The sequence below is a fragment of the Callithrix jacchus genome, chromosome 3 (genome assembly GCF_049354715.1).
Source record: "Callithrix jacchus isolate 240 chromosome 3, calJac240_pri, whole genome shotgun sequence".
Taxonomy (NCBI): Eukaryota; Metazoa; Chordata; class Mammalia; order Primates; family Cebidae; genus Callithrix; species Callithrix jacchus.
Window position 1 is genome coordinate 97,885,168 of NC_133504.1, and position 25,676 is coordinate 97,910,843.

Sequence of the window (25,676 nt, forward strand, 5' to 3'; positions counted from 1 at the left end):
TTGGTTTTCCGTTCTTGCACTAGTTTGCAAAGGATAATAGCCTCCAACTCTATCCATGTCACAGCAAAGATATAATCTCATTCTTTGCAATGGCTGCATGTTATTCCACAGTGTATATGTATTTCTTTATCCAGTCTACCATTGATGGGCATTTCACCTCATTCCAGGTCTTTGCTATAGTGAATGTGTGTGTGTCTTCATAATAGAACAATTTATATTCTTTTTGGTATATAACCAGTAATGTGATTGCTAGGTTGAATGGTAGTTCTGTCTTTAGGTCTTTGAAGAATCACCACATTGTCTTCCACAATGATTGAACTTATTTACACCCCAATCAACAGTGTATAAGTATTCCTTTATTTCCAGAACCTTGTCAGCCTCTGTTATTTTTTGACCTTTTAATAATTGCTATTATGACTAGTGGTAAGATGGCATCTCATTGTGGTTTGGATTTGCATTTCTCTAATGATCAGTGATGTTGAGCTTTTTTTTCATATGATTGTTGGCTGCATGTATGTCTTCTTTTGACAAATGTCTGTTTGTATTCTTTGCCCACATTTTAATGGAGTTTTTTTTTTTTTGTAACTTAAAGTTTCTTATAGATGCTGGATATGAGATCTTTGTCAGATGCATAGTTTGTAAAAATGTTCTCCCATTCTTTAGGTTGTCTGTGTACTCTGTTGATAGTTTCTTTTGCTGTGTAGAAGCTCTTGAGTTTAATTAAATCCCATTTGTCAATTTTTGCTTTTGTTGCAATTTCTTTTTGCATCTTCCTCATGAAATCTTTGCCTATGCCTTTGTCCTGAATAATATTGCCTAGTTCGTTTTCCAGAGTTTTTATAGTTTTGGGTTTTACATTTAAGTCTTTAATCCATCTTGAGTTAGTTTTTGTATATAGTATAAGAAAGGGGTCTAGTTTTAATTTTCTGCATATGGCTAGCCTGTTATTCTAGCACCATTTATTAAATAGGGAATTCTTTCCCCATTGCTTGTTTTTGTCAAGTTTATTGAAGATCAGATAATTGTAGGTATGTGGTCTTATTTCTAGGTTCTCTGTTTTGTTCCAGTGGTCCATGTGTCTGGTTTTGTACCAGTACCCTGCTTTTTTGGTTACTGTGGCCCTATAGTGTTGTTTGAAATCAAGTAGCATGATGCCTCCAGCTTTGTTCTTTTTGCTTAGAGTTGCCTCTTTTTTGGTTCAATATGAATTTTAAAATAGTTTTCTCTAGTTCTGTGAAGAATGTCATTGGTAGTTTAATGTGAATAGCACTGAATCTATAAATTGCTTTGGGCACTATGGCCATTTTAATGATATTGATTTTTCCTATCCACGAATGTGGAATGTTTTTCCATTTGTTTGTGTCATCTCTGATTTCTTTGAGCAGTGGTTTTTAGTTCTCATTGTAGAGATCTTTCACCTCCCTCACCTCCCTTCTTAGCAGTATTCCTAGTATTTTATTCTTTTTGTGGCAATTGTGATGAAAGCTCATTTGTGATTTCACTCTCATCTTGACGGTTGTTAGTGTATAGGAATGCTAGTGATTTTTTTTTTTTTTTGTGCATTAATTTTGAATCTCCAGACTTTACTGAAGTTGCTTATTGGCTTAAAAAGCTTTTGGGCTAAAATTATGGGGTTTTCTAGATATAGGATCATTTCATCTACAAATGGAGAGAGTCCAGTTCCTTAAATGCCTTCCTCAAGCTACATTTTACTATCTGTGGGACCAAGAGGAAGTTATCTAAAATCTCTGAGCTCTTGTTTCTTAAATGCCTTCCTCAAAGGATCATTGTGAGTTTTCAATGAAATAACCCACAAAAATTGATTATATATTAGTGTCTGGAAGGTAGTAGGATTACTCAAGTATTAACTCTCATTCTCATTTCCAGGGCTGACATCTATGCAATATGCCGTGAAATGGCAAGCCAGCTGGCATCTATTAAACTAGGCTGCAGATCCACTAATTGATCAGTGCCCATGCCTTTTGGATTGATAAATGTTTTGAAGATTTTGAGTATTATATCTATTAATTGTGTTTCTTATGCAGAACCTGTTCAAAGTTATAGTGCCAGCATTATATATTAACAAATTGGTACCTCGTTTATCAATTTTTCATGTACATAATTAATGTGCATTAGATTTCAGAATCTAATCAAACTCAGAATCTAATCAAAATCAGGGTCTCAAACTTATATAGCTGAGAATTTTTTAGACCCAAGATAACCTCACCATACTATAGGAATCCCGGGGAGATGAGATTCAATATTATCCCGGATCTGCCCTTAACCACCTTAAAACAATCTAAAACACAAGGAGCACCTGGGTGGAGAGCCAAACAGAAATAGCTGATTCACTGTGAGAGCAGCATTCCCATTGTTCTTGGAAGGTCCAGACAGCAATGGAGTTTCACCAGCTCAATAAGGTGAAAAAAAAAAACAGTTAAGAAGTTAATGAGTGTTATGGTTTTCATCATATTTATAAAATTGTATTAGGTTGTTGCAAAAGGAATTGCAGTTTTTACATTAAAAGTAATGGATTACTTTTGCACCAACCTATTAGTAAATTGTTGATTGTGCCTCCTCTTCCTCTCTTTCACCTTCCTCACCCATCCTTGCAAATACTCCTACATTTCAAGGTTCATGTGATATGATTATTTTTGAAGCCTTAGACTCCCAAGGACTTTCAAGTTTACCTCCTGAGATATGTTGATCCAAGTTTAGATCCATTATGGCTTCTGATCTCTAGCAGACAGAAATAGCAGCTTATTGGGGTGAATGAAGAAGTCATAATGACCTCTGCTGCTGCAGCCTAGATGTGTACTCTTCACTATCCCTTGCCTTTCCAATGATCAGTTCTTATGTTTCATGTCTTATGTCATACTGAAGTTAGTCCAACCTCTCCCACAGTGCAGGAGTTTGGTCTGTATTCTTTCTTACAGATGGTTGTGCCCTTTTCATGATAAGCAGCTCAAAACCTTCATAAGTTAATCTGTTTAAGATTGGAAATCTCTTCTCCATATAGATACCAAGTTAGTCTTAAGAGTTTCACTCATGTTTCTACTTCCAAGCTTTAGAAAATATAAGGGGGTACTTCCTCCCTACAAAAACCCTGAGGGACCTTTTTTTCCCAAATAAAGGCTTGCCAATATGAAACAGTTTAAAGCAAAACTTCAAGAGTTGAGGTGTAGTGGGGAGTCAAGGAGCTTTCTTCCAGACCTGCCCCTGACCGCATGGCTGCAGCATGAGGTGCTAAGTATGTGCAAAGCTCTGCAATGAAGAATTGGTCCAAGGCCACTTCTGGTGCTAATATTCTCTAAATTTTAGTGACATCAGTCCTGAGGGAAACAGATGCAAAGAGAGAACATTTAACTTGACGTAATGAGATACTGAACATCTCCCAGAGACATGTCTGTCTTCTTCCCCAGGTTGTGCCTCCCGTCTTCCAGGTTTTAGGCACAATCCCTTTCTAGCTGCTGTGTTTTGATGCCAGTCCTTCCCTACCAGAAACAGCCTTTAGGCTCAGTCTCTGTAAAGAACTGCTAGGTCTTAGCACCTTGGGGTTATTTTCAACGTATCCTTAGTTGCATACATCACAAAATTGATTCTTCTGTGCTTTTTAAGAGAGATAATGAGTAGGAAAACTAAACAACTTGGGTGTTTTTTTTTCCCACAATCCTTGACCTCCTTGAAATGAAATTCCCATCAGCCAGCATGCTGATTTCATGTGCTGAGTGAAATGGAGAGTTTATGTGAAGTAGATGTGAAGCCCTAACCTTGTGAAAAATCTGCTTTGGATTCCCTTCTTGAGCAGGGTGTGCGTGCAGAAACAAATTTTCTGAAACTACAAAGCACAATCTCACTTGGCAGTTCTGAAAGCTGGCACGGTGTGCCTGAAAAGGATTAGCAAAAGCATGACAAATCAGGGCAGAGCTGCAAAAGCCCGATCTCTGCCCTACTCCTGGCACAGCCTCATTCTTAGTTGACTTGGCAAGCTGATGGTAGGAAAGGATGAGTTTCAGCTTGCCTCTAGCCATAGGATTTACCACCTGAATTTACAGTGTTGGAGAAAGAAAATTTTAAGAGACTATGGCAAGAATAAAACCCCACCCTCAAGGTTTGGAGTTTACTAAAGCAGAATGTAAGTGAGCAGCATTCACCCTAATACTGGGTGACTACTTGTATGCCACTCAGTAAGTACAATTGCATAACTATTTATATTATTAAGAATGAGTTAGCAAAAAACAGAGACACTTTCTTCCCTTCTTAACCTTAGGGAAATACCGATTTAATTTTCAGTTACTGAGTGTTTGACAGTTTAATAAGTTTAAAAAACACTTTCACACTGGTGCTTTACAGCAAGCTCTGAAGTGGATATTATTTCCTCCCTTTGTGAAGGTTGGAGCATTTAGTGTCTCACTGTTAGTGCCTTTCCAGTCCCTACTAGAGCAGAGAGCTAGTCCTTCTGATGGCATTGACTCTTTTCACTTCTCTGCTGTCATTATGAGACTGGAGTGAGAACACTTCTGGACAAGGTCCATAACAGAAGGCGGTTACTGGGGGCAAAGGAGCAGGGCCGTGAGAGAATGGTGCTGATAATTCAAAGCTAACATGACCCTATAAGCCTCCCATACTCACAGACTTCCACACTCACAGGTGATGCAGAGTATGGACAGGGTGACTGACTAGCCTCCATTTGACCGGGACTTTCCTGGATTGAGCACTGAAAATCTTGCATCCTGGGAACTCCCTCAAGCCTGTTCAAACCAATGGCTGGTCGACCCATGTGTGGATTATATTTCTCCTCTTTGATTCCATCTAAATTTCTGGTAGCACTTCTGGGTTCAAAAGACTTAGTCCTCAAACTCCTAGGAAATTCTGGCAGCTTCCAGGACCTCACTGTCAATTGCTGCAAGACAGTTTACTGAGCCAGGACTCCAGGACATTTGGTCTCAAGTGGTTACATATTTAAATATTCAAGCAACCAATCCATAATAATCATCATAATCCTAGCAGCCAACTGGAGTCAAGTTAATAGTAATGACATCTGCTACTGATTATAAACCAGGCAGTATACTTCAGTGCTTTCTGACCCTCACCACCAATCCTTAGGACTCCCATACAATGTGGCTATCATTAGTCTCTTTTAATGAATATGGAAGCCGAAGTCATACATATTTAAAGCAAGACTCCAGGCCCTGAACCGAGTGAATCTAACTCCAAAGCCCATATTCCTGTAGTATACTTTTAAAAGTTCCTCTGAGTTCCCCTGTATCCAGACCTGAGGAAATGACCGTTGCATGGGTACTTTGAGGTAATCATTAAAGGCTTTTGCAAACTTTAGGAGTGGGAGCAGGCTCACAGTAATTAGGAGATTGAGTACCCTGAGAGTTCTGGCCCAGAATTTCATAGAAACATGGTGTTTAGAAGAAAGAGTCATCTGGTAAATTCTCTAAACCTAAAATTAAGACTTAGTGGCTATATATCCAACCTGATCAGTTTTTTTTATTACCTTCCAAGATTCAGCTTTTGGCATTATATCATCCAATCAAGTCTCATGGAGACTGGATTAGGACCATTAAAACTTACTCAGATACTAAGCCTCACTTGATACTTTTCATACAAAAAATTTTAAAACTAATATGCTACAAATTTTGTCAAGCCCTTAAGAGGTAGTTTATCAAATCAGTGTTTTTGCATTTGTGCTGGCACCACCCATGTTGGAACTCATTTGCTTTTGTCTATAAGTAAACAATTTCCTGTTTGAAAGTATCAATACCTGTTCTTGCCCACACCTGTTTAAGTTTGTCTGATATTGTCTGCAAACATACTGGAGTTCTTCAGCATTTACTGATAAAACAACAGTGCTTACTCACAAGCCAAATCAACCAGCAATGCTTTTTCCTGGTGGGTTTAATTTGGCTAATGAGTTACAGTAGCAAATTCTAATTACAAATTCTGAATTTGACGTAATATCCAATTTTTAATTGGATGTACATTTATTATATTATATTGAGAGAGTGATTTATGAAAAAAATTATACTCAGTTTTGAAAAGAAATCTTCGCTTGAATCTAAAAAATAAACTCTTAAGTTTCATCACTGGGTTGGTAAGAGTTCAGGTTCTGGAGTTCATAGCCTCAACAGCTTTGTCTGAAGACTTAGAAAACCTGCTTCACTGGGTCACTTCACAGAAGAAAATCTCTTTTGTGTAAAGTTTTCTTTGAGATGATGGTGTACCAGTATGCTGACCAACTACAGTAAAAAATAACATGTATACTTGGGCATTCTCCTATCAAAATGGTAGATCCAGAAGCTTCTGGTGCCATTGCAACTTATATGAAGAAATAGTGCTCTGTAATGATTAAACAGCCACTCACGAAGACCTAGGTACTTGCCCAGGTAAATCAAAACCCTCTGGCATTTGAGAGCCAGTATTCAGGCTGGATTTCAATTTCTCTTGAGCCCCTGAACTATGTTATGTTGGTGCCATAAACAAACTGTACAACTATATAAGACAACTCTGTGATTAATATTAATTGAGGTCAGATGATAATTTCTCTATGTGCAGATACAGGAAGTTGTATTTAACTTTCTATACCTAAAATGCTGAGAAACCGTAGTCGTCCATAGTCATATTTTATATCATCTCACTTCTCTTGCCCAAACTTGACCTGCTGTTGCAATTATTTTACCTTTTCTTGGCCCTATTTTCATTTATATTTAATTCCAGAAACCACATCAAGTCTTTGTAGAATGAAGTAGAGTATAAAGAAGTAGAAGTGTACACATTCATCTTTAAAATAGCCATGCCTAGGTAAAGCAGCTTGCATTTAAACACACAATAGATTTTTCATGATTGTGTTGAACAGAAGTAACCTAACCTGTTTTTATAGCCTTCAAAATAAGGGGGATAGGAATGCTTTCAGCCCTTTTCAATAGCTTTGCTTATCCTGTTTTTTGTTAGATCCCTCCTCTTGGTTTGATCATAGTAGTCACTGTATTTCTTTTTGTAAGTTGGTCTGCAAAGGATAGGGCTTGCAGACCATTGGAAAGTTTGATGCCTATGAGTCATATTGCTGAAGGCGGAACTTTTGAGCCAGATTATTTATGTAAGGGCACAAGATGCTGTTATTTACAACAGAGTGAACTGAGCCTCAGTCAGAAAAAGTCTGTTTGCAGAAATACATATCCAAGACAAAGACAGGATGGGCACTGCTGGAAAAGTAAGTGGAACATTTCTGTCCTCTCCTCATCATGACTTAAAGATGTGAGGCTAATTCTTAGACCTTTGAATCCATTCAATTGTTCATTTTAACTTGAACAATTTTGCATTTAGTCTGCTTAAGGTTTTGAAAAAATAAAGATGACATGTGAAGTCAGGGTAATGTGACAAGTCAGGAGACTATATCATGTTAGAATTTGTTTTGAATTTGAAATAAATTTTTCTAGAATTGAATAGACCTGGAATGAAACCATCCTAATATGGGTCAGAAACCCAGCAAAACTAAATTACTTGGGGAGTTAATTTTGCACTTCAGAAGCTAGCAACTCTATCCACGGAAATTAATGAACTTTAGAAATGGAAGGAATCTTAAAAATTTGCAACTTCAACCACCCAACAGATGCTTCAGGTCTGGTTACACCATTTCTAGAGAGTTGATATTCATCTACTTTAAGAACATTTCTAATGATGGAAAAAGTAGCCTCAAGGCAACACTTTCCAATTATAATCAACAATACAGTGTATAATATATAAAGAGTATAAAAGCTATATGATTTTGATATATGGCCATGCAATAGTGTGGTTCGCATAAGGATTATATATTTCCCAAGTTGCTGTAGTGTTCTAGTGTAGCTCATGAAAGGAGTTTTCCTTTACGTTAAGATGGATTTTGTCTCTTTATAATAAATGTTTTCTTTTTCATTAAAAAAGTAAAAGATAATTGTATTCATTTCCTAGGGCTGCCATAACAAAGTATCACAGACTGGGTGGCTTCAACAGAAGAAATTTGTTTTCTGGTACATCTGAATGCTAGTGTTCTGAGATAACGATGCCATTAGGGTTGGTTTCTTCTGAGGCCTGTGTCCTTGACTTGTGGATGACCCTCTTCTCCCTGTTTTCACTTAATCTTCCCCTTTTGTTTGTATCTGATCTCCCCTTCTAATAAAGTTACCAGCCATATTGGATTAAGTCCTACCCTGATGACCTCATTTTAAATTAATTACCTCTTGAAAGACTCCATCTCCAAATACAGTCACCTTCTGAGGTACTGAGGGTTAGGATTTCAACATACAAGAGGGAGACACAATTCATCCCATACCAATGATTATTCTAGCAAATTTGGAAGGTCAGAAAATACAAGGGGAAAAAAAAAAATCATAACATCAGATGCCCAAACTACCATTTTTTGTGTGTGTTTCCTTCTATTTTTCCATCCTTAGTTTATGTAGCTGTACTCATACGATAGGCAAATATTTTATTTCATTTTTTCAATTTATTATAATTTATAAACATTTTTAAATGTCTAATTTCTACACTTAACCACAATTTATTTCATCATTCCTTTATTATTGTTTACATATTTGCCTTTATAAATAGTGCTGTGGTGACATCTTATATATAGATTTTTCTAAAGTTAGCATTTCCTCGAGGTGGACTTTAAAAATGGAATTACAGAGTAAATGTGTCACAACATCCTTTGGTACCTTGATGTACCCTGCAAATTACTTTCTAAAGGGTTGACATAGGTGAGATAGGCCATTTTATCACTTCCCTGACAATACTGTGTGTTCTCATTAAGTAAACAGTCATTATCAGAGCATGGTGGCTTGTGCCTGTGGTCCCAGCTACTGGGAAAGCTGAGATGGGAAGATCACTTGAGCCCAGGAGCTAGAGTACAATCTAGGCAACAGAGTGAGATATTGTCTTTAAAAAAGTAATTTTTAAAAATTCATTATAGTCTTGATAGGCAAAGACCTTTTTATGAGTGAGAAGAACCATGTCACAATCTGTTCATTAATATGTTGCGGTTTTTCCATAGGCCCTTGGCATGTCGTGTATCTCCCAGGATGTTAGTGTGGTATGTGGAAGTGGGAAGGAGTGTTAGGAGTGAAGTTAACACTTCCCTGTACATTTCAGTGACCATTGTATCTATCAAATGTGGTAACTTTTATTGCTTTTGCTTTAATATTTTCCCTCAGGAATGCCTACTTGTCAATGTGGAAAATTTACTGTTTCTCAACATGCAAAATTTTAATTCTTAGAAGCTGTTTCCTTTATGACTTTTCTAAACTTTTATTTTAGGTTAAGGGGTACATGAGCAGGTTTGCTACATAGGTAAATTGTGTGTCATGGGGTTTGGTGTACAAATTATTTTGTCACCCAGATAATAAGCTTGGTACCTAATAGGTGGCTGTTCAGTCCTTACTCTCCCTCCACCCTCCACCCTCAAATGGGCCCTGATGTCCATTGTTTTTTTCTTTGCGTCCATAGGCACTCAATATTTAGCTTCCACTTGTAAGTGAGAACATGTAGTATTTATTTTTCTGTTTCTGCATTAGTTTGCTTAGGATAATGGCCTCCAGTTCTGTCCATGACCCTACAAAGGACATGATCTCATTCTTTTTTATGGCTGCATAGTATTCCATGGTATATATGTACCACATTTTCGTGATCCAGTCTAGCATTGATGGGCACTTAGGTTGATTCCATGTCTTTGCTATTGTGAATAGTGCTTCAGTGAACTTACTCCTGCATGTGTCTTTATGGTAGGACGATTTATATTCCTTTGGGTATATACCGAATAATAGGATTGCTGGGTCAAATGTTAATTCTGTTTTAAGTTGTTCGAGAAATGGCCAGAATGCTTTCCACAATGGCTGAACTAATTAACCTTCCCACCAGCAGTGCATAAGTATTCCCTTTTCACCCTGACCTCATCAGTTTATTTTTTGACTTTTTGACAATAGTCATTCTGACTGGCATGAGATGGTATCTTATTGTGGTTTTGGTTTGCACTTCTCTAATGATTAGTGATGTTGAACTTTTTTTCATATGTATGCTTTGTTTTGAAAAATATCTGTTCGTATCCTTTGCCCACTTTTTCTATGGGGTTGTCTTTTGCTTGTTAATTTGTTTAAGTCACTTATAGATGCTGGATAATAGACCTTCGTTAGATACATAGTTTTCAAATATTTTTTCCCATTCTGTAGGTTGTCTGTGTACTTTGTTGATAGTTTCTTTTGCTGTGCAGAAACTCTTTAGTTGTATTAGATCTCATTTGTCAATTTTCGTTTTTGTTGCAATTGCTTTTGGTGTCTTTATCATGAAGTCTTTACCTGGTCCTGTGTTCAGAATGGCATTCCCTAGGTTATCTTCCAGGGTTTTTATAGTTTGGGGTTTTAGATTTAAGTTACATCTTAAGTTAATTTTTATATATGATATAAGGAAGGGGTCTAGGTTCAGTCTTCTGCATATGGCTAGCCAGTTATCCCAGCCCTGTTTATTTAATAGGATATCCTTTCCCCATTGTTTGTCCTTTGTTATTTTTTCTATCACTCTTAAGCATAAAAGTGACTCCATGCTTAGTACTATTGATATTTACATCTTCACTGATAAAATAGTTTGACTTTAAAAATAAATCTTAACAATGAATCCACCTTGAATTTGTTTGGGAATGTGGTGCAAGATTTCTAACTTCAACATTAAGCCATATTACACTGTAACCCATAACACTTTCCTTAGTAAGGCAGCGAGTGAATATGAAATTGAGCTACTGTTAGTTTTTAGCCACCCATTTACCAGTGTATCATTTTTCACTGGTAAATGGGTAGCTGAAAGCCACTGTTTGATAAATGGCCAAATGGTAAAAGGCTTTTTGTAAAAATTAATCTTTTTACAAAATAGCCATTTAGGAATCTATAGGAGCTCTCTAGGACTGTTGTGTTTGTTGCCAAGATGAGAGTAACTTATTTGGCATCTGAACAATTAATTAAAATATTTTATAGGGGTCCTAGACAGATTTGAAGGTAGGAAAGTGGAAACAGTTTCTTTCTGTGTCTCTGTCTCTGTCTCTGTCTCTCTCTCTTTCTCTGTGAGAATTCAATAATCTTACCAAAACTATTTAATTGAATAACTATAGCAAAACCAGTTGAACAACTGGACATCAGTCACTGGTATCACCACACCAAGTTTCCACTACTATAAGATCACATGCTTCAACTTGCCTGTCAAGCCCTCCCAGGTGCAAAAATCTGGACTAGATGCAAAAGGGATGCAGGGATGCAGACACAAATTCAGTCATCCAGGAACTCACAGTCATAATCTATATGCTTCATGATCTTCATGGTTTCCTTCATCCTTACCATGCTAATAGTCTAATTTCTTCACTATTGCTACATGATTATATACAGCTATTAAACACTGGTTTAAATTCTTGCAGACAAGTCAGCTGCATTTTCTGTTTTATAAATTTGTCTCCTGTGAATAAGTGATAAACAGAGGACAATTTTATTAATCTATTACATTTGAAATTGTAAGATAATAACCTAGTTTATTGGAATATTATGTGAACAACAAACAAAAATCAATAGGTTGGGAAAAGTACCTTAGATTTAGTCCAGCTCTGCATCTCATCTGCTAGGTGACCATGGATCCATCATTTAGTCGTTCTGGGATGCATTTCTCACACCTTAAACAAAGGCACACACAAGATGATTTCTAAGGCTTACAATTCTAGTGTTTGATGAAAATCATTCTGAAAAACTTAGAATATTGTATATGCTCTTCTGTTCGTATTTATACTATTCAGGGAGTCTGTATTTAAAGACATAATTCAGACCCATTATAACGCTTGCCAATTTCTTAGGTTATTAAATGCAAGGCAGCTGTGCTTTGGGATCAGAAGAAACCCTTCTCCATTGAGGAAATAGAAGTTGCTCCACCGAAGACTAAAGAAGTTCGCATTAAGGTAAGCATGAGCCCTGGAGAACTTACACCAAAAACATTATCAAACTTATATTGAATATAGCGCTGGTTGGGTTGGATTCTTAAATAAGGAGATGCTTCCCAAGTTTGGAGTATTAATTCCCTTACTTGCTCTTATATATTGTTAAGGATCTGGTCATTCTGGATGTAAAATTAATGAGTTCATTATCCTTTAAAAAAACAACAGTGCTAACATGCTTTATTAAACTTTTGATTTGTTGAATTCTTATCCATATAGTGTCTAATTAAAAAATGATTAATAATCATAACTAAAGACTTCTTTTAAAATCTGGGAGTCAGGTTGTTTTGAGATTACTTTTCACGAAGAGTGAAGAACTGACCTGTGTCTGGAGAAATGACAACTTCCTGAAGTATTTTTCTCCCTTTCTTTGGACAGTGTTTAACCTTGGCTTTGGACACCAGTTGTTGAGTAGGCATTGCTGCCAATCTTTCTTTGACTCTCTTACTGTTACCTGAGCACTACAGGAGCAGTAAGATTTTGCTCCTTACTTCCTTCTTGCATGCTATTTCCTCTATTCTTGGTTAAGAGAGTCCAGGAAGGGCCTAGCTATAAAAATCTACTTTGGGGCCATCACGTGGTAACATCTGCATTCTGGTTCCCTCACAAGAGCACCAATTTACTATAGAAAGGCACCAAGATTCAACCTAGGGTTTGCAGGAGCAGTATCATAAGTTCTTTCAGAGAGGGATCTTGCCTTATGGTTGATTTTTGACTCAGAATCTTCTAAGAGTGAACGTTGTTATTTTAGGCAATAATATTGAATAAACAATTATAATTTCTTCAAGTAGTTAAATATTCTCCCAATAGTGAAATGATCAGTCTGTCAATTGGTGCAGTGTTTTTGTCTTTGAACACAGATTTTGGCCACAGGAATCTGTCGCACAGATGACCATGTGATAAAAGGAACAATGGTGTCTAAGTTTCCAGTGATTGTGGGACATGAGGCAACTGGGATTGTAGAGAGCATTGGAGAAGGAGTGACTACAGTGAAACCAGGTATATGCAGTTGTCAAGCCACAAGTTTGAAATAACTGGGCTTTGATGAGCCTATCAAAAAAAATAGCACACACGAGGAATTATTAGAGGGATCTTTAGCACAATTCAGGGAAATAAGAATACAATAATGGATTTTACAGAGTAATGTTTAATTTGGCAAAATCACAACCTTTAGAAGGCAAACCTTATGCTGTTTATAAACACGGACTACCTTTTTGAAAGTCTTACTTGAATACTTACCTGGCAGGGGAGACACCATGATCACGAAGGTGGTTTTCCCAGAGCGAGGCTTATCCATTGCACTCCGGATGTGCTGACCCCTGCGATTTCCCCAAATGTGGGAAACTCGACTGCATAATTTGTGGTAGTGGGGGACTGCATTCGCGCTTTCCCCTAAAAAAAAAATAAATAAATAAAAGTCTTACTTGAAGTATGGGCTTAATTCATATGTATTTCATATTTTAACATTAATGAACAGCATCTTATATCATGATGTTTTTTTCTGTAGGTGACAAAGTCATCCCTCTCTTTCTGCCACAGTGTAGAGAATGCAATGCTTGCCGCAACCCAGATGGCAACCTTTGCATTAGGAGCGAGTAGGTTTCAGTCACTTTTACTTTGATGTTATTTAAATCGTTCCTGTGCTAATTTTTGAATTGAATTAATTAATACATGTATTTAATGTCTCAAATAGCATTACTGGTCGTGGAGTACTGGCTGATGGCACCACCAGATTTACATGTAAGGGCAAACCAGTCTATCACTTCATGAATACCAGTACATTTACTGAGTACACAGTGGTAGATGAATCTTCAGTGGCTAAGATTGATGACACAGCTCCACCTGAGAAAGTCTGTTTAATTGGCTGTGGGTTTTCCACTGGATATGGGGCTGCTGTTAAAACCGGCAAGGTAAGAAACAGGGGAGGCTACTTTCTTTCTTTCTTCTTTCCTTTTCTTAAATGATTTCCTTGGAATCTTGAAGAGTTTTGGGAAAAAAAAAGTTTTAAAAATATATTGCGTATTCAGGCTACCAAGCAACTCAATGCCAAATCAACTGAAAGAAAAATAAAAATTCAGATAAGAAATATTGTTTCTTAAAAAGTGGAAATAAAATTTCTAGGTTTAATTTTTGTTTCTTCCACATCTCCTTTAGGTTCAAATTTCTAAATTTATATTTGTATCTAAATTTATTTACAAATGACTCAGAGTTATGATTTTTAAAAATTTCTCCTATTTAAAGATGGAATTCATGTGCAGACGTGTAGGTTTGTTACCCAGGTATATGTGTGCCATGGTGGTTTGCTGCACCTATTGACCCATCCTCTAAGTTCCTTCCCATCACCTTACTACACCCCAACAAGCCCTTGTGTGTGTTGTTCACCTCTCTGTGTCCATGTGTTCTCATTGTTCAACTCCCATTTATAAGTGAGAGCATGTGGTGTTTTGTTTTCTGTTCCTGTGTTAGTTTGCTGAGGATGATGGCTTCCAGCTTCATTAATGTCCCTACAAAGGTCATGATCTCATTCCTTTTTATGGCTGCATAGTATTCCATGGTGTATATGTACTATATTTTCTTCACCTAGTATATCATTGATGGGCATTTGGGTAGGTTCCATATCTTTTCTATTGGAAATAGTGCTGCAATAAATATACATGTGCATGTGTCTTCACAGTAGAATGATTTATATTTCTTTGAGTACATACCTAGTAATGGGATTGCTGAGTCAAATGGTATTTCTGGTTCTAGACCCTTGAGAAATCGCCATACTCTCTCTATGATGGTTGAACTAATTTACATTCCCACCAATAGTGTAAAAGTGCTCCTATTTCTCCACAACCTCTCCAGCATCTGTTGTTTCCTGGCTTTTTAATAATTTCTGTTCTGATTGGTATGAGATGGTATCTCATGGTGGTTTTCATTTGCATTTATCTAACGATCAGTGATGTTGAGCTTTTTCCATATTTTTATTGGCATGTAAGTGTCTTCTTTTGAGAAGTGTCTGTTCATACCCTTTGCCTACTTTTGGATAGGGTTATTCATTTTTTCTTATAAATGTGTTTAAGTTCCTTGTAAATTCTGGGTATTAGATCTTTGTCATATTGGTAGATTGAAAAAATTTTCTTCCATTCTGTAGGTTGCCTGTTCACTCTGATGATAGTTTCTTTTGCTGTGCAGATGCTCTTTAGTTTAGTTAGATTACATTTGTCAATTATGGCTTTTGTTGCAATTGCTTTTGGCATTTTTGTCATGAAGCCTTTGCCCATGCCTATTTTCTGAATGAAATTGCCTAGATTTTCTTCTAGGGTTTTTATGGTTTTGATTTTTACATTCAAGTGTTTACTCCATCTTGAATTAATTTTTGTATAAGGTGTAAGGAAGGGGTCCAGTTTCAGTTTTCTGCATACAGCTAGCCAGTTTTCCCAGCACCATTTATTAAATAGAGAATCCTTTCCCCATTGCTTGTTTTTGTCAGGTTTGTTGAAGATCAAATGGTTGTAGATGTGTGGTGTTACTTCTGAGGCCTCTGTTCTGTTCCATTGGTCTATATATCTATTTTGGTACCATTAGCATGCTGTTGTGGTTACTATAGCTTTGTAGTATAGTTTGAAGTCAGGTAGCATGATTGCTCTAGGTTTGTTCATTTTGCTTAGGATTGTCTTTGCTATACCGGCTCTTTTTCACTTCCATTTGAAATTTTTGGTTCCATATGAAATTTAAAGTAGATTTTCTAATTCTGTGAAGAAAGTCAATGGTAGCTTGATGGGGATAGCATTGAATCTATAAATTACTTTGGGCAGTATGCCCATTTTCATGATATTGATTCTTCTTATCCATGAGCATGGAATGTTTTTATTTCCTTAAACAGTGGTTAGTAGTTCTCCTTGAAGAGGTCTTTCACATCGCCAGTAGGTTGTATTTTTAGGTATTTCATTCTCTTTGTAGCAGTTGTGAATGGGAGTTCACTCATGATTTGTGTTTTTAACTGGAGGCCCTTTTCAGATCTCACTTTCTGAGCCTAACACCTAACATGTTCACAGGTCAAACCTGGTTCCACTTGTGTCGTCTTTGGCCTGGGAGGAGTTGGCCTGTCAGTCATTATGGGCTGTAAGTCAGCTGGTGCATCTAGGATCATTGGGATTGACCTCAACAAAGACAAATTTGAGAAGGCCATGGCTGTGGGAGCTACTGAGTGTATCAGCCCCAAGGACTCTACCAAGCCCATCAGTGAGGTGCTATCAGAAATGACAGACAACAATGTGGGGTACACCTTTGAAGTTATTGGGCGTCTTGACACCATGGTAAGAGCCAAAATAAGAAGCCACAAAATACCCAAGTTATTAGATATGCATAAAGTAAATTTAATTTTCTATAGTTTTATTAATAGTCAATGATCGAAATAGCTTTGTGATTGTCGGTTTTACTCAGGCAAAACTAATAATCTTATAGCAATTTTGCCTAAAAAGTCAAACACTTAAGAGCAGGTTCACCTGTCTAAAGTTAAAGACCATATCATACCACTCTCAGGTGACTAGAGGGCAAGATAATCAACCCTTCTAGATAATTGTTTTAAGTATGATCTTTCTTGTATATGTAGACTTCCTGGCAAAAGTGATTCTATCTCTTCAATGTTAGCGAAGTAAGCATCAGAAGGTGACTGAGGAGAAGTGAGGAAGCGACGCAAGGGAAAAAGCGTTATTCCAAATCTTCCCCAAATCTGTAATCCATACACCTTGTCACTCTTTACACTTGAGCTTTGTTTTCCCTCATCTGAATTCCCTTAGAATACGATCCTTCAACTTTCTTTTTTCTTCTTCTTTTTTAATACAAAGTTTCACTTTTGTTACCCAGGCTGGAGTACAATGGTGATCTTGGCTCACTGCAACCTCTACCTCCTGGGTTCAAGTGATTCTCCTGCCTCAGCTTCCCAAGTAGTTGGGATTGCAGACACCCACCACTTCACAGTGGCTCACGCCTGTAATCCTAGCACTTTAATGGGCCAACGCAGGTGGATTGCCTGAGGTCAGGAATTCAACACCAGCCTGGCCAACATCGTGAAACCCCGTCTCTACTAAAAAAAAATACAGAACCTTCAACTTTCTAACCATGCCTCCTGTATGGCAGTCTGCAGCACCAGACTTTCAGTTAGATATGTAAAATGGATCCAGGGTTCCTGGAACTAGAAAGCTCCATCCTGGTGTAGCATAAGGAGATTTGGAAAAATGGAATAAAGCCATTTTTGCTCAAGATTGAGTAGCAAATTAAATTCACCTTAATGCTTTTGGTAATTTAGGAATAAATGTCCTTAATTTATCATTGTAGTCATACTCCTTTCCTAGTGAATCACTTAGATTTATTTCCTATCAACAAATAGCATTCTAGGTTGTAAGTATGAAGCCATACATGGTATTGGATATATTATTACAGTGATTTCCAGGTGCTACTTAATGAAGCCTGGTCTCTAAAAATGATGCTATCATCTGTTGCTAAAATCTAGCATGTATTAAATTATCAATTAATAACTGAATGGGCCAATGACCAGAAAATGTGAGTCAGTCTCAGAAATGTTCCCAAGAAAAGGGACTCATTTTTCCCACATTTTAGTATTTTATTTACTTTTCAGACTAAACATAAAAAGAAAACTATGCTAAATTATTTGGCATAGTTAATTCAACTTAGTTTAGTTCAAATGGCTTTCTAAGGCTTATCTGAAATGGTGAAATTGGTATGAGAATATCACAAGAATTTCCCCTGTGTTTTAGTCCATGGTACACCGAAATTGCCACAAACACTGACCACATTGATTGCTGTTTGCTGCCTTAAAGGGCAAATGTGTATGGAAATTTAATTAACGACTAATGTTGCACTGAAAAATTTTTAAAGCAAGTAAAAAACAGAAGATGGCCTAATTTAATTTCATTACTTTGCCAAAGTGCATACGTCTTTTCGGAGCTAGCGTTACACTGTAAGAGACATAGGAAGCAAACAATCTCCTCCATTTTAAACTCAGATTGATGCCCTGGCATCCTGCCATATGAATTATGGAACCAGCGTGGTAGTAGGAGCTCCTCCATCAGCCAAGATGCTCACCTATGACCCGATGCTGCTCATCACTGGACGTACATGGAAGGGATGTGTCTTTGGAGGTAAGGAAAGCAAAGCCCCTGAATCGGGAGTGATGGCTTTCACTCTGTTGCTTGGCAAGTGGGAGAAGCCTATTTCCTCAGGCCTTTCAAGAAAAAGTATGAAGTGATCTAAAATGGAACTGTGACGGTAATAACACAAAAGAAAATTCTCTACTCCTCACCTTGATGTAGGACTAATATTCATGGACACATTTGTAATATTAGCCTCTGCAATGCAAGTTCCCCAAAGACCTGAATGAGAGACACTGGTAGTGTTTCTATAGGGATGATTTATGTAACAGGAAGTTCTGATTTAATCCACCATTATTAATATATATGAATGTGTATTAAAATAGAATTTATTCTATTCATATTAGCACCAAAAAAAATCCTGGACCCAAGCCAAAAACAAAAACAACAAAAGGATTGTCACGTTTTATGGGAACAGTTCAGATTCACACTGGAAAGACTTAGATTATCACTCAACAATTAATATTATTTTAGTAAAGATGGAGCCAGGGTCACCCTGCTCAAGGCAGGTAACACAGTGAGTCCTTTTATTTCCCTCCTCCACAGTCTCATTTTCTAGTGCTTTCAAATAGTGTTGTACTGGGTGAAAGCACTTCCAATATTAGAGTTTACCTTATACAATATAAGAGAATAATAAGTGTTCAAGTACTTGTTAAGAGTACAAAAAAGAGAAAATGATTGTTTTTGACTTAGATACACAATGTAGTGAAAGATACGAAAACAAAATAAAAGAAACAATATACAAATAAGTGTAGGTATAGGTATTATAAAACAAATTATAAGAGGAGATTTTTTAAGCATTTATTCTATGTTAAAAATTTTACACTAATGTGTTAGTTTATTTTATTTCTCAGTAACTCTCTGAGGAAGCTACTTAACGAATAATAAAATTGAGACTTGGAACTATTAAGTTTTTTGCCCCTGGAGGTCTAAATGAGAACTGAGATTTAAAGCTGGTCCGTGGGAGAACAAACTTTGCCCTCTTTCTACAACATTACTTGGGGCATAAAAAGATGCTGGTTGTTATGGATGAGGATTCTAGAGAAGGTTTCTTATGGAAAATAAAACTTGAATTGAGGAATAAAACAATAAGAGATATAAGTGGAACCTCTTTGCTTTGACTATTTATGTGAAGTGGGAAGATGATAGATTATTCAGGAATATTAGAAGTAAAAATCAATTATTCAGCAAATATTTTTTGAGTGTATACTGAGTACAGGTACCATTGTGTTTACAGTGTACCATTCCAGGAGCTAGGAATGGAGAAGAGACAAAACATATCAAGTCCCTGATCTCAGGAGGTGTGAGAATCCTCTCATTTTGGTCTAGAAAGATTGACAATAAAGAAATGAATGCAGAGTACACCATATGGTTACAAGTGCAAAGGATACCAATAGAGGATGAGCAATAGGCAGTGCCAGAGGACCAGGGTGGAGGTGGAAGCAAATGCTATTTTATAAAGTTCAGGAAAGGCCTCCTTGATAAGGTAACATTTGAGCAAAAATATCAATGAAATAAGACATTCAAAATTCTTGAGAAAGAATATTCCAGGAAGGGGACATAGTAAACACAAAAGGGTACTGGCAAGAACTGTAAGAACAGGGAGAAGGTCACTATGGATACAATGGAGTGAGGACAGAGGACAGTCACAGCTGGGGCCAGAGGACCAGATCTCACATGGCCTTTAGGCCACTGCAAGGTTTTAGGAGTTTATTCTGAGAGAGAAATAAAACCACAGAGGTTTCTGAGGGAGGTGTCACCTGTTCTGAGTTCTATTTTAACACTGTCTTTCTGGCTGCTCTATGGGGAATATTCTATATGGGGGCAAAGGGCACAAGCGGGGAGACCATGGACGAAGTTATTATAATGCAGGAAGGAAAGGATGCTGGCTTAGAGTGATGGGGCTGGTGAGAAGCAGTCAGATCTTGAATATATTTTGAAGATAGAGCCAACAGGATTTGCTGAAATAGTTAATTGTATGACAAAAAGTGTAGAATCCAAGATTTGGGGGCCTAGGCAACAGGAATGATGTCATTATCATCATTTATTGAGAAGGAAGACTATGGAAGGAATAGATTGGGGCTAGGGTGGAAGCTGTAGAAACTAGGAGTGGTTTGGGGTAGGTTACACTTGTATACCTGGGAGATATCTGAATAAAAATATCTGTAAAACATAAGCAGTTGGATATAAGTCTGTAGTACAGGTAGAGGTTTAGGATGGATATAGAAACCTAAGTGTTTTAAGCAGAGTATATTGAAAGCCACAAGACCAGAAGAGATCACTCTAGAAGTAAATGCAAATAAAGAAAAGAAACGAACCAAGGACCAAGCCCCAGGAATCCTCAGAGTTAGAGGTCTGGGAGATGTTGAGAACCCAGCAAAGATGTATGGAAGAAGTAACTAGTGAGGAAGGTAATTAACAACGATAACAATGATGATGTAGTATCTAAAAGCTCAAGGAACAGAGTGTTTGAGAAAAGGGGAGCCACCAACGCTATCAGTTCCACCTACTGTTCATGTAAGAGCGGGAGTAAGAATTGACCCTTGTCTGGGTCAAAATGGAGCTCAAAGATGACCTTAATGAGAACTGTTATAGGACAGTGTTGGGGGCAAAAGCATAATCAGAATGGGATCAGAGAGGAAGAGAAGAAAGGAACAGGATCCAGAAACAGTGAACTGGAAACAATTCTTTCTATACAGTAAAGAAGTTTTTCTGTAATAGGAGCAAGGTGACCAGAATGCAATGTGGGTATCAAGAGTTTTTTTAACTTTTGTTTTTTTAAATTTAATTTTTATTTTTTATTTTACTTAAATTCTGGAATACATGTGCAGAACATGCAGGTTTGTTACATTGGTATATGTATGCCATGGTGGTTTGCTGCACCTATAACCTGTCATCTAGGTTTTAAGCCCCGCATGCATTAGGTATTTGTCCTAATGCTCTCCCTCCCCTTGCCCCCCACCACCTGACAGGCCCCAGTGTGGGATATTCCCCTCCCGTGTCCGTGTGTTCTCATTGTTCAAATCCCACTTATGAGTAAGAAACATGTGGTGTTTGGTTTTCTGTTCTTGTGTTAGTTTGCTGAGAATGATGGTTTCCAGCTCATCCATGTCCTTGCAAAGAACATGAACTCATTCTTTTTTATGGCTCTAAAACCTTTGTTTCTTATGATGGGACAAATACAGCTTATTTGTATGCTGCTGGGATGATCTAACACAGGGAAGGTGATAGTGTAGGAAAGAGAAGGAATAAATATAAGGGAATAAAAGGTAAAGATTATTTAGTAATGTCTAAGGAGAAAATGTGTGCTTATTTACAGGTTTGAAAAGCAGAGATGATGTCCCCAAATTAGTGACTGAGTTCCTGGCAAAGAAATTTGACCTGGACCAGTTGATAACTCATGTTTTACCATTTAAACAAATCAATGAAGGATTTGAGCTGCTCAATTCAGGGCAAAGGTAACTGTTTCTTATGATGATCTTGTCTCTTCTCCACAAGCTACTTTTAAAATTATTACTTACAAATGTGCCTGTTTTCTTCATATTTTATTTCCAATTATTTAACCTAGCCAGATTGATACAGGTGATGACTTCTCTTTCACACTGCTTTAAAAAACTGCCCAAGACTGGGTAATTTATAAGAAAGGGATTCAATTGACTCACAGTTCAGCATGGCTGGGAGGCTTCAGAAAACTTACAATCATGGCAGAAGGCAAAGGGAAGCAAGGCACCTTCTTCACAGCCTGCAGGAAGAAGTGTCAAGCAAAGGGAGAAGAGCCCCTTACAAAACCATCAGATCTTGTGAGAACTCACTCAACTATCATGAGACTACAATGAGGGAAACTGCCTCCATGATTCAATTACCTCCACCTGGTCTCTTCCTTAACATGTAGGGATTATAGGAATTACAATTCAAGATGAGATTTGAGGAGGCGAGGGGCACAAAGCCTAACCATATCACCAATTCAGTATGTCATTGTCCTTTGTTAACCAATTTTTAAAAAGCTTTTGGACTTTGTTTACCTAGTTGACTTCATTATGGCTATTTTTATTTTATCATAATGCTGCTAGTTATTGCAAGTAGGCCACAAAATTTCCTTATTTTACAGTTTTCAAAGTGCTTCCTCAAGTGAACATTTTTCAGATCCCCATAGGCCAGGTATTCTTTTTACCGTTTTTAGATGAAGACTAAGGTTATGAGATGCAAATAAATAACTTGTCAATCCTGCTGGGGTAGTGCCAGGATACAAACTAATTGCAAAACTTGAGCTCTTTTGACCACATAACAAACTTCTCTGACAGAGCTTGGCAAGCTCTGGGTAAACACAGGTGTTGTGATTACTACTCTTGTTGCCTCTAAGGATTGGGCAAGGATAGACATCGTGTGGATTCATGCACATTTTATCTACAACATCTAACGCATGGAGGTCTCAAACAGCAATCAAAAAGCCTGTCTGCAAGATGAAATGAATTTCACTCACTGGGTCTGTAAATAATTATTGAGCTTCCACTATGTGCCAAAGATATGGATTTCATTAGTAAAAGGAACTAAACATTGAGATCCAAACTTTTACTATTTTTTTTTTTACCTGAGAGCTTTTTCAATGTTGTGTCTTGTCTCCACATCTGGTCTAGCCTAAAGGGTCACTGTATTATGAACATACTTTTTTTAAGGAAGTAAACAATGGGATTGTGTAAGAAAAACTGTCAGAACCACTCAATACTCCTTTACTTAGATAAGCAAAACTAACAGCTTAGTATGGCCTGTTTGGAAAATAATTACTATATTATATGTTTTCCAAAGAAACATAAATTCTGCTTTCAAGAATTTTGCTTCGAATATCGTCTTAATGCAGGGATATCTAAAGTAACATTTGTAAACCTAAATGCTTCAATTTCCATTTACTTCCTGCACAGCTCCATTTGAAAGTCCCACTTACATCACCTTCACTCAAAATATTTTTTTCACCAGTAATTTTTATCTCAGCAATGGTATCATAGATTCCTCCTTTAGAGATGAGAATCCATAGCATTATGTCTGACTTCTTTTTCACTCTTGCCTACCACATACAAGCCGACACTAAGCCTTGGTGATGTAACCCTTGGTTTCTCTTTTAGCATGCCTCATCTCATCGCGCATATTCATTGCTTTATCAGTCTCATCATTTCTGACCTGGACGCAGTAGTGAGATAATAGGTTTTCCACCTTCATATTAAAATACATTCCAGTTAGTATTTCCCTAAGCTTCCAAACTCAAGTTTCCCAAAAATATCAATGTCTTAGTATGGTTTTGGAAGCCTTTACTATTGAACTAAAACCTATTTTGTTTCAACAGTTAAGAATTTGGCATCCATTCTAACAACCACTGCAGCAGATTCTTGGGATAAAGTGAGGGAAGAAGGTCTCATCTACTTGTAAGATCTCTTGGGCATCCAGAAATCTAAGCACACTGGATTAGATTAGGGTAATTCCTGTTCACATGTTTCTAGGCGTGTTCATGCTTTCTCTTTAACCTAAAAACCCCTTTCCTCTTGTTGGCATTCTGAAATCATACTGATGCTTCCAGAATCAGCTCAGATACCTCATCAGAGTTGCACAAGAACGAAAACTAATTGGTAAGGACTTTGATCCCAAAGGATTTCCAATAACAGAATTTACCTGAAGTTTCTATGATGGAAAGGACAATTATTTAAACTATCCTTTTTTGAAAGATATGAAAAGAAATCATTAAAACCTCTCATTTTACATTTCAGCATTAGAACTGTCCTGACGTTTTGAGATCCAACGTGACAGGAGGTGTTGTGAGGGTGACCTGGAGTTTCTCTTTTGACAGTTCCCTCATCTGAGATCGTGGATCTGTCTCAAAAAATACAAGCGGAAGTAGAAGGCTTGGTGAAGACATAGAACCCTTATAAAGGATTATCAACATTTATAAACATTTAGAGTCTTGTGAGCACCTGCGAATTAGTATAATAGCAATGTTAAAATTTTTAATTTACATTTTGTAAGGCCATAATTGTATCTTTTAAAAATATATCCTTGGATTTTTACATTGAAATAGAGATTTTTGAGAGTTTCAACCAACTGCTGCAGATATGTGTCTCAAAACAGATATAACGTGTAAAGATATAGTAAATGCATCTCCTAGAGTAATTCTCACTTAACACATTGAAATTATTGTATTTTAGATTTGAATATAAATGTATTTTTAAATATCTGTTATGAGTTAACTTGGATTAGGTTTTGAAATCAGTTCATTTCATGATACATATTACTTGATTAGATTAAGAAAGACAGAAAAGATTAAGGGCAGGGCACATTTTTCAACGATTAAGAATCATCATTACATAACTTGGTGAAACTGAAAAAGTGTGTCATATAGGCACATGAGGCTATTTGCCAGCATATATTAATATTTCAAAAAATTCCTTTTTGGAATACTGAATATAAATGTAGAGCTAGAATCACATTATAATATTTACCATAATGTTCAGGTTGATACAGTACAATTACAAGTCCCTATTCACTGTGCTTAGTAGTGACTCCATTTAATAAAAAGTGTTTTTATTTTTTAACAACCACACTGATGTATCTATATATATCTATAGCATGTTAAAAATACTTAAAATTAAAAATTGTATAAAATATTTGTGGTTATGTATTTTTAAACAGTTGGTTTTACTTTGTTATTGAGTTTTTACTGGTTATAAAGAAAGTGTTGAAGCACCTGAAAACATAAAAGTACTTTATAAGACACTTAAGAAGTTGGGTGGTCATAGCTGAAATTGAGGTTTTCAATATTAGGACATAATATAGATCAGACAGTCCTGCCATCGTAAATTGCAAAATGCCTAGGTATTTATGAACCACTTTTACATGATGAATATTTTTCAATGAAAAGTGGCTTGAACTCAAGGGGTAAAATTTCCTTTTTCTTTTACCAGCTTGTCAATCTAGGCTTCATATAGGTCTAAAAAAAAAAAACAGCTGAAATAGCTGAAAAGTATAAAAATTATTTTGAAATATCTCCATCATCAGCTAGATTTAGCTATGGCAATTCTCAAAACACTATGAGTAGTTACAGCTTTTAAGAATTATATTTTACATATACATATATATCTATGTTTATGTCTATAGATAGATACATAGATAAATGATAGATAGATGATAGAAGATAGATAGGTAATAGCTATAGGTAAGTATAGAAAATCTACCGAAGAATCATTTGGAGACATTTTCTTCATTCATTAGCAATATCTGTAGCTGACATCTCAGAATCCATTAACAAAGGAAAAACTGCCCCAGAAAAGCATTTTTAATAAGAAAAATAATGGATTAATTCCTTTATATCTCTTGCCTTAAATTTTAAAAATATGTAAATAGGATACTGAAAGTAATATGCAAATATAAGTGTATCAAAAGAAATAAATCCAAGGAATAAACACATTTATGTTCTCAGATCACAGTTTTTTTTTAAAATAAAATCCACTTTATGCCTACAAATTATATTTTGACAAATA

At 36.6% G+C, this 25,676-nt stretch overlaps 1 protein-coding gene and 1 non-coding gene across 4 annotated transcripts; both read left to right on the forward strand.

The window, feature by feature from the left end:
- Window positions 1-7,130: 7,130 nt before the first annotated feature.
- ADH7 (alcohol dehydrogenase 7 (class IV), mu or sigma polypeptide) lies at window positions 7,131-24,803 on the forward strand. 3 transcript variants are annotated; one of them, XR_004740769.3, is made up of 10 exons: window positions 7,131-7,219; window positions 11,864-11,965; window positions 12,862-13,000; window positions 13,509-13,596; window positions 13,695-13,911; window positions 16,042-16,302; window positions 18,012-18,147; window positions 21,476-21,614; window positions 23,492-23,771; window positions 23,910-24,803. XR_004740769.3 is itself a non-coding variant. In XM_002745559.6 (9 exons), exons 1-9 carry the CDS (start codon window positions 7,202-7,204, stop codon window positions 23,932-23,934), a joined length of 1,125 nt encoding a protein of 374 aa, XP_002745605.3. In that variant the 5' UTR covers window positions 7,131-7,201; the 3' UTR covers window positions 23,935-24,803. The 3 variants fall into 3 exon arrangements, 2 of the variants coding, with proteins under 2 accessions (XP_002745605.3, XP_008991177.3); XM_002745559.6 differs by lacking the exon at window positions 23,492-23,771; XM_008992929.5 differs by lacking the exon at window positions 23,492-23,771 and having other exon boundaries at window positions 23,990-24,803.
- LOC118152646 (U1 spliceosomal RNA) lies at window positions 13,233-13,396 on the forward strand. Its single transcript, XR_004741377.2, has one exon. It is a non-coding gene; the product is annotated as a U1 spliceosomal RNA (small nuclear RNA).
- Window positions 24,804-25,676: the final 873 nt, after the last annotated feature.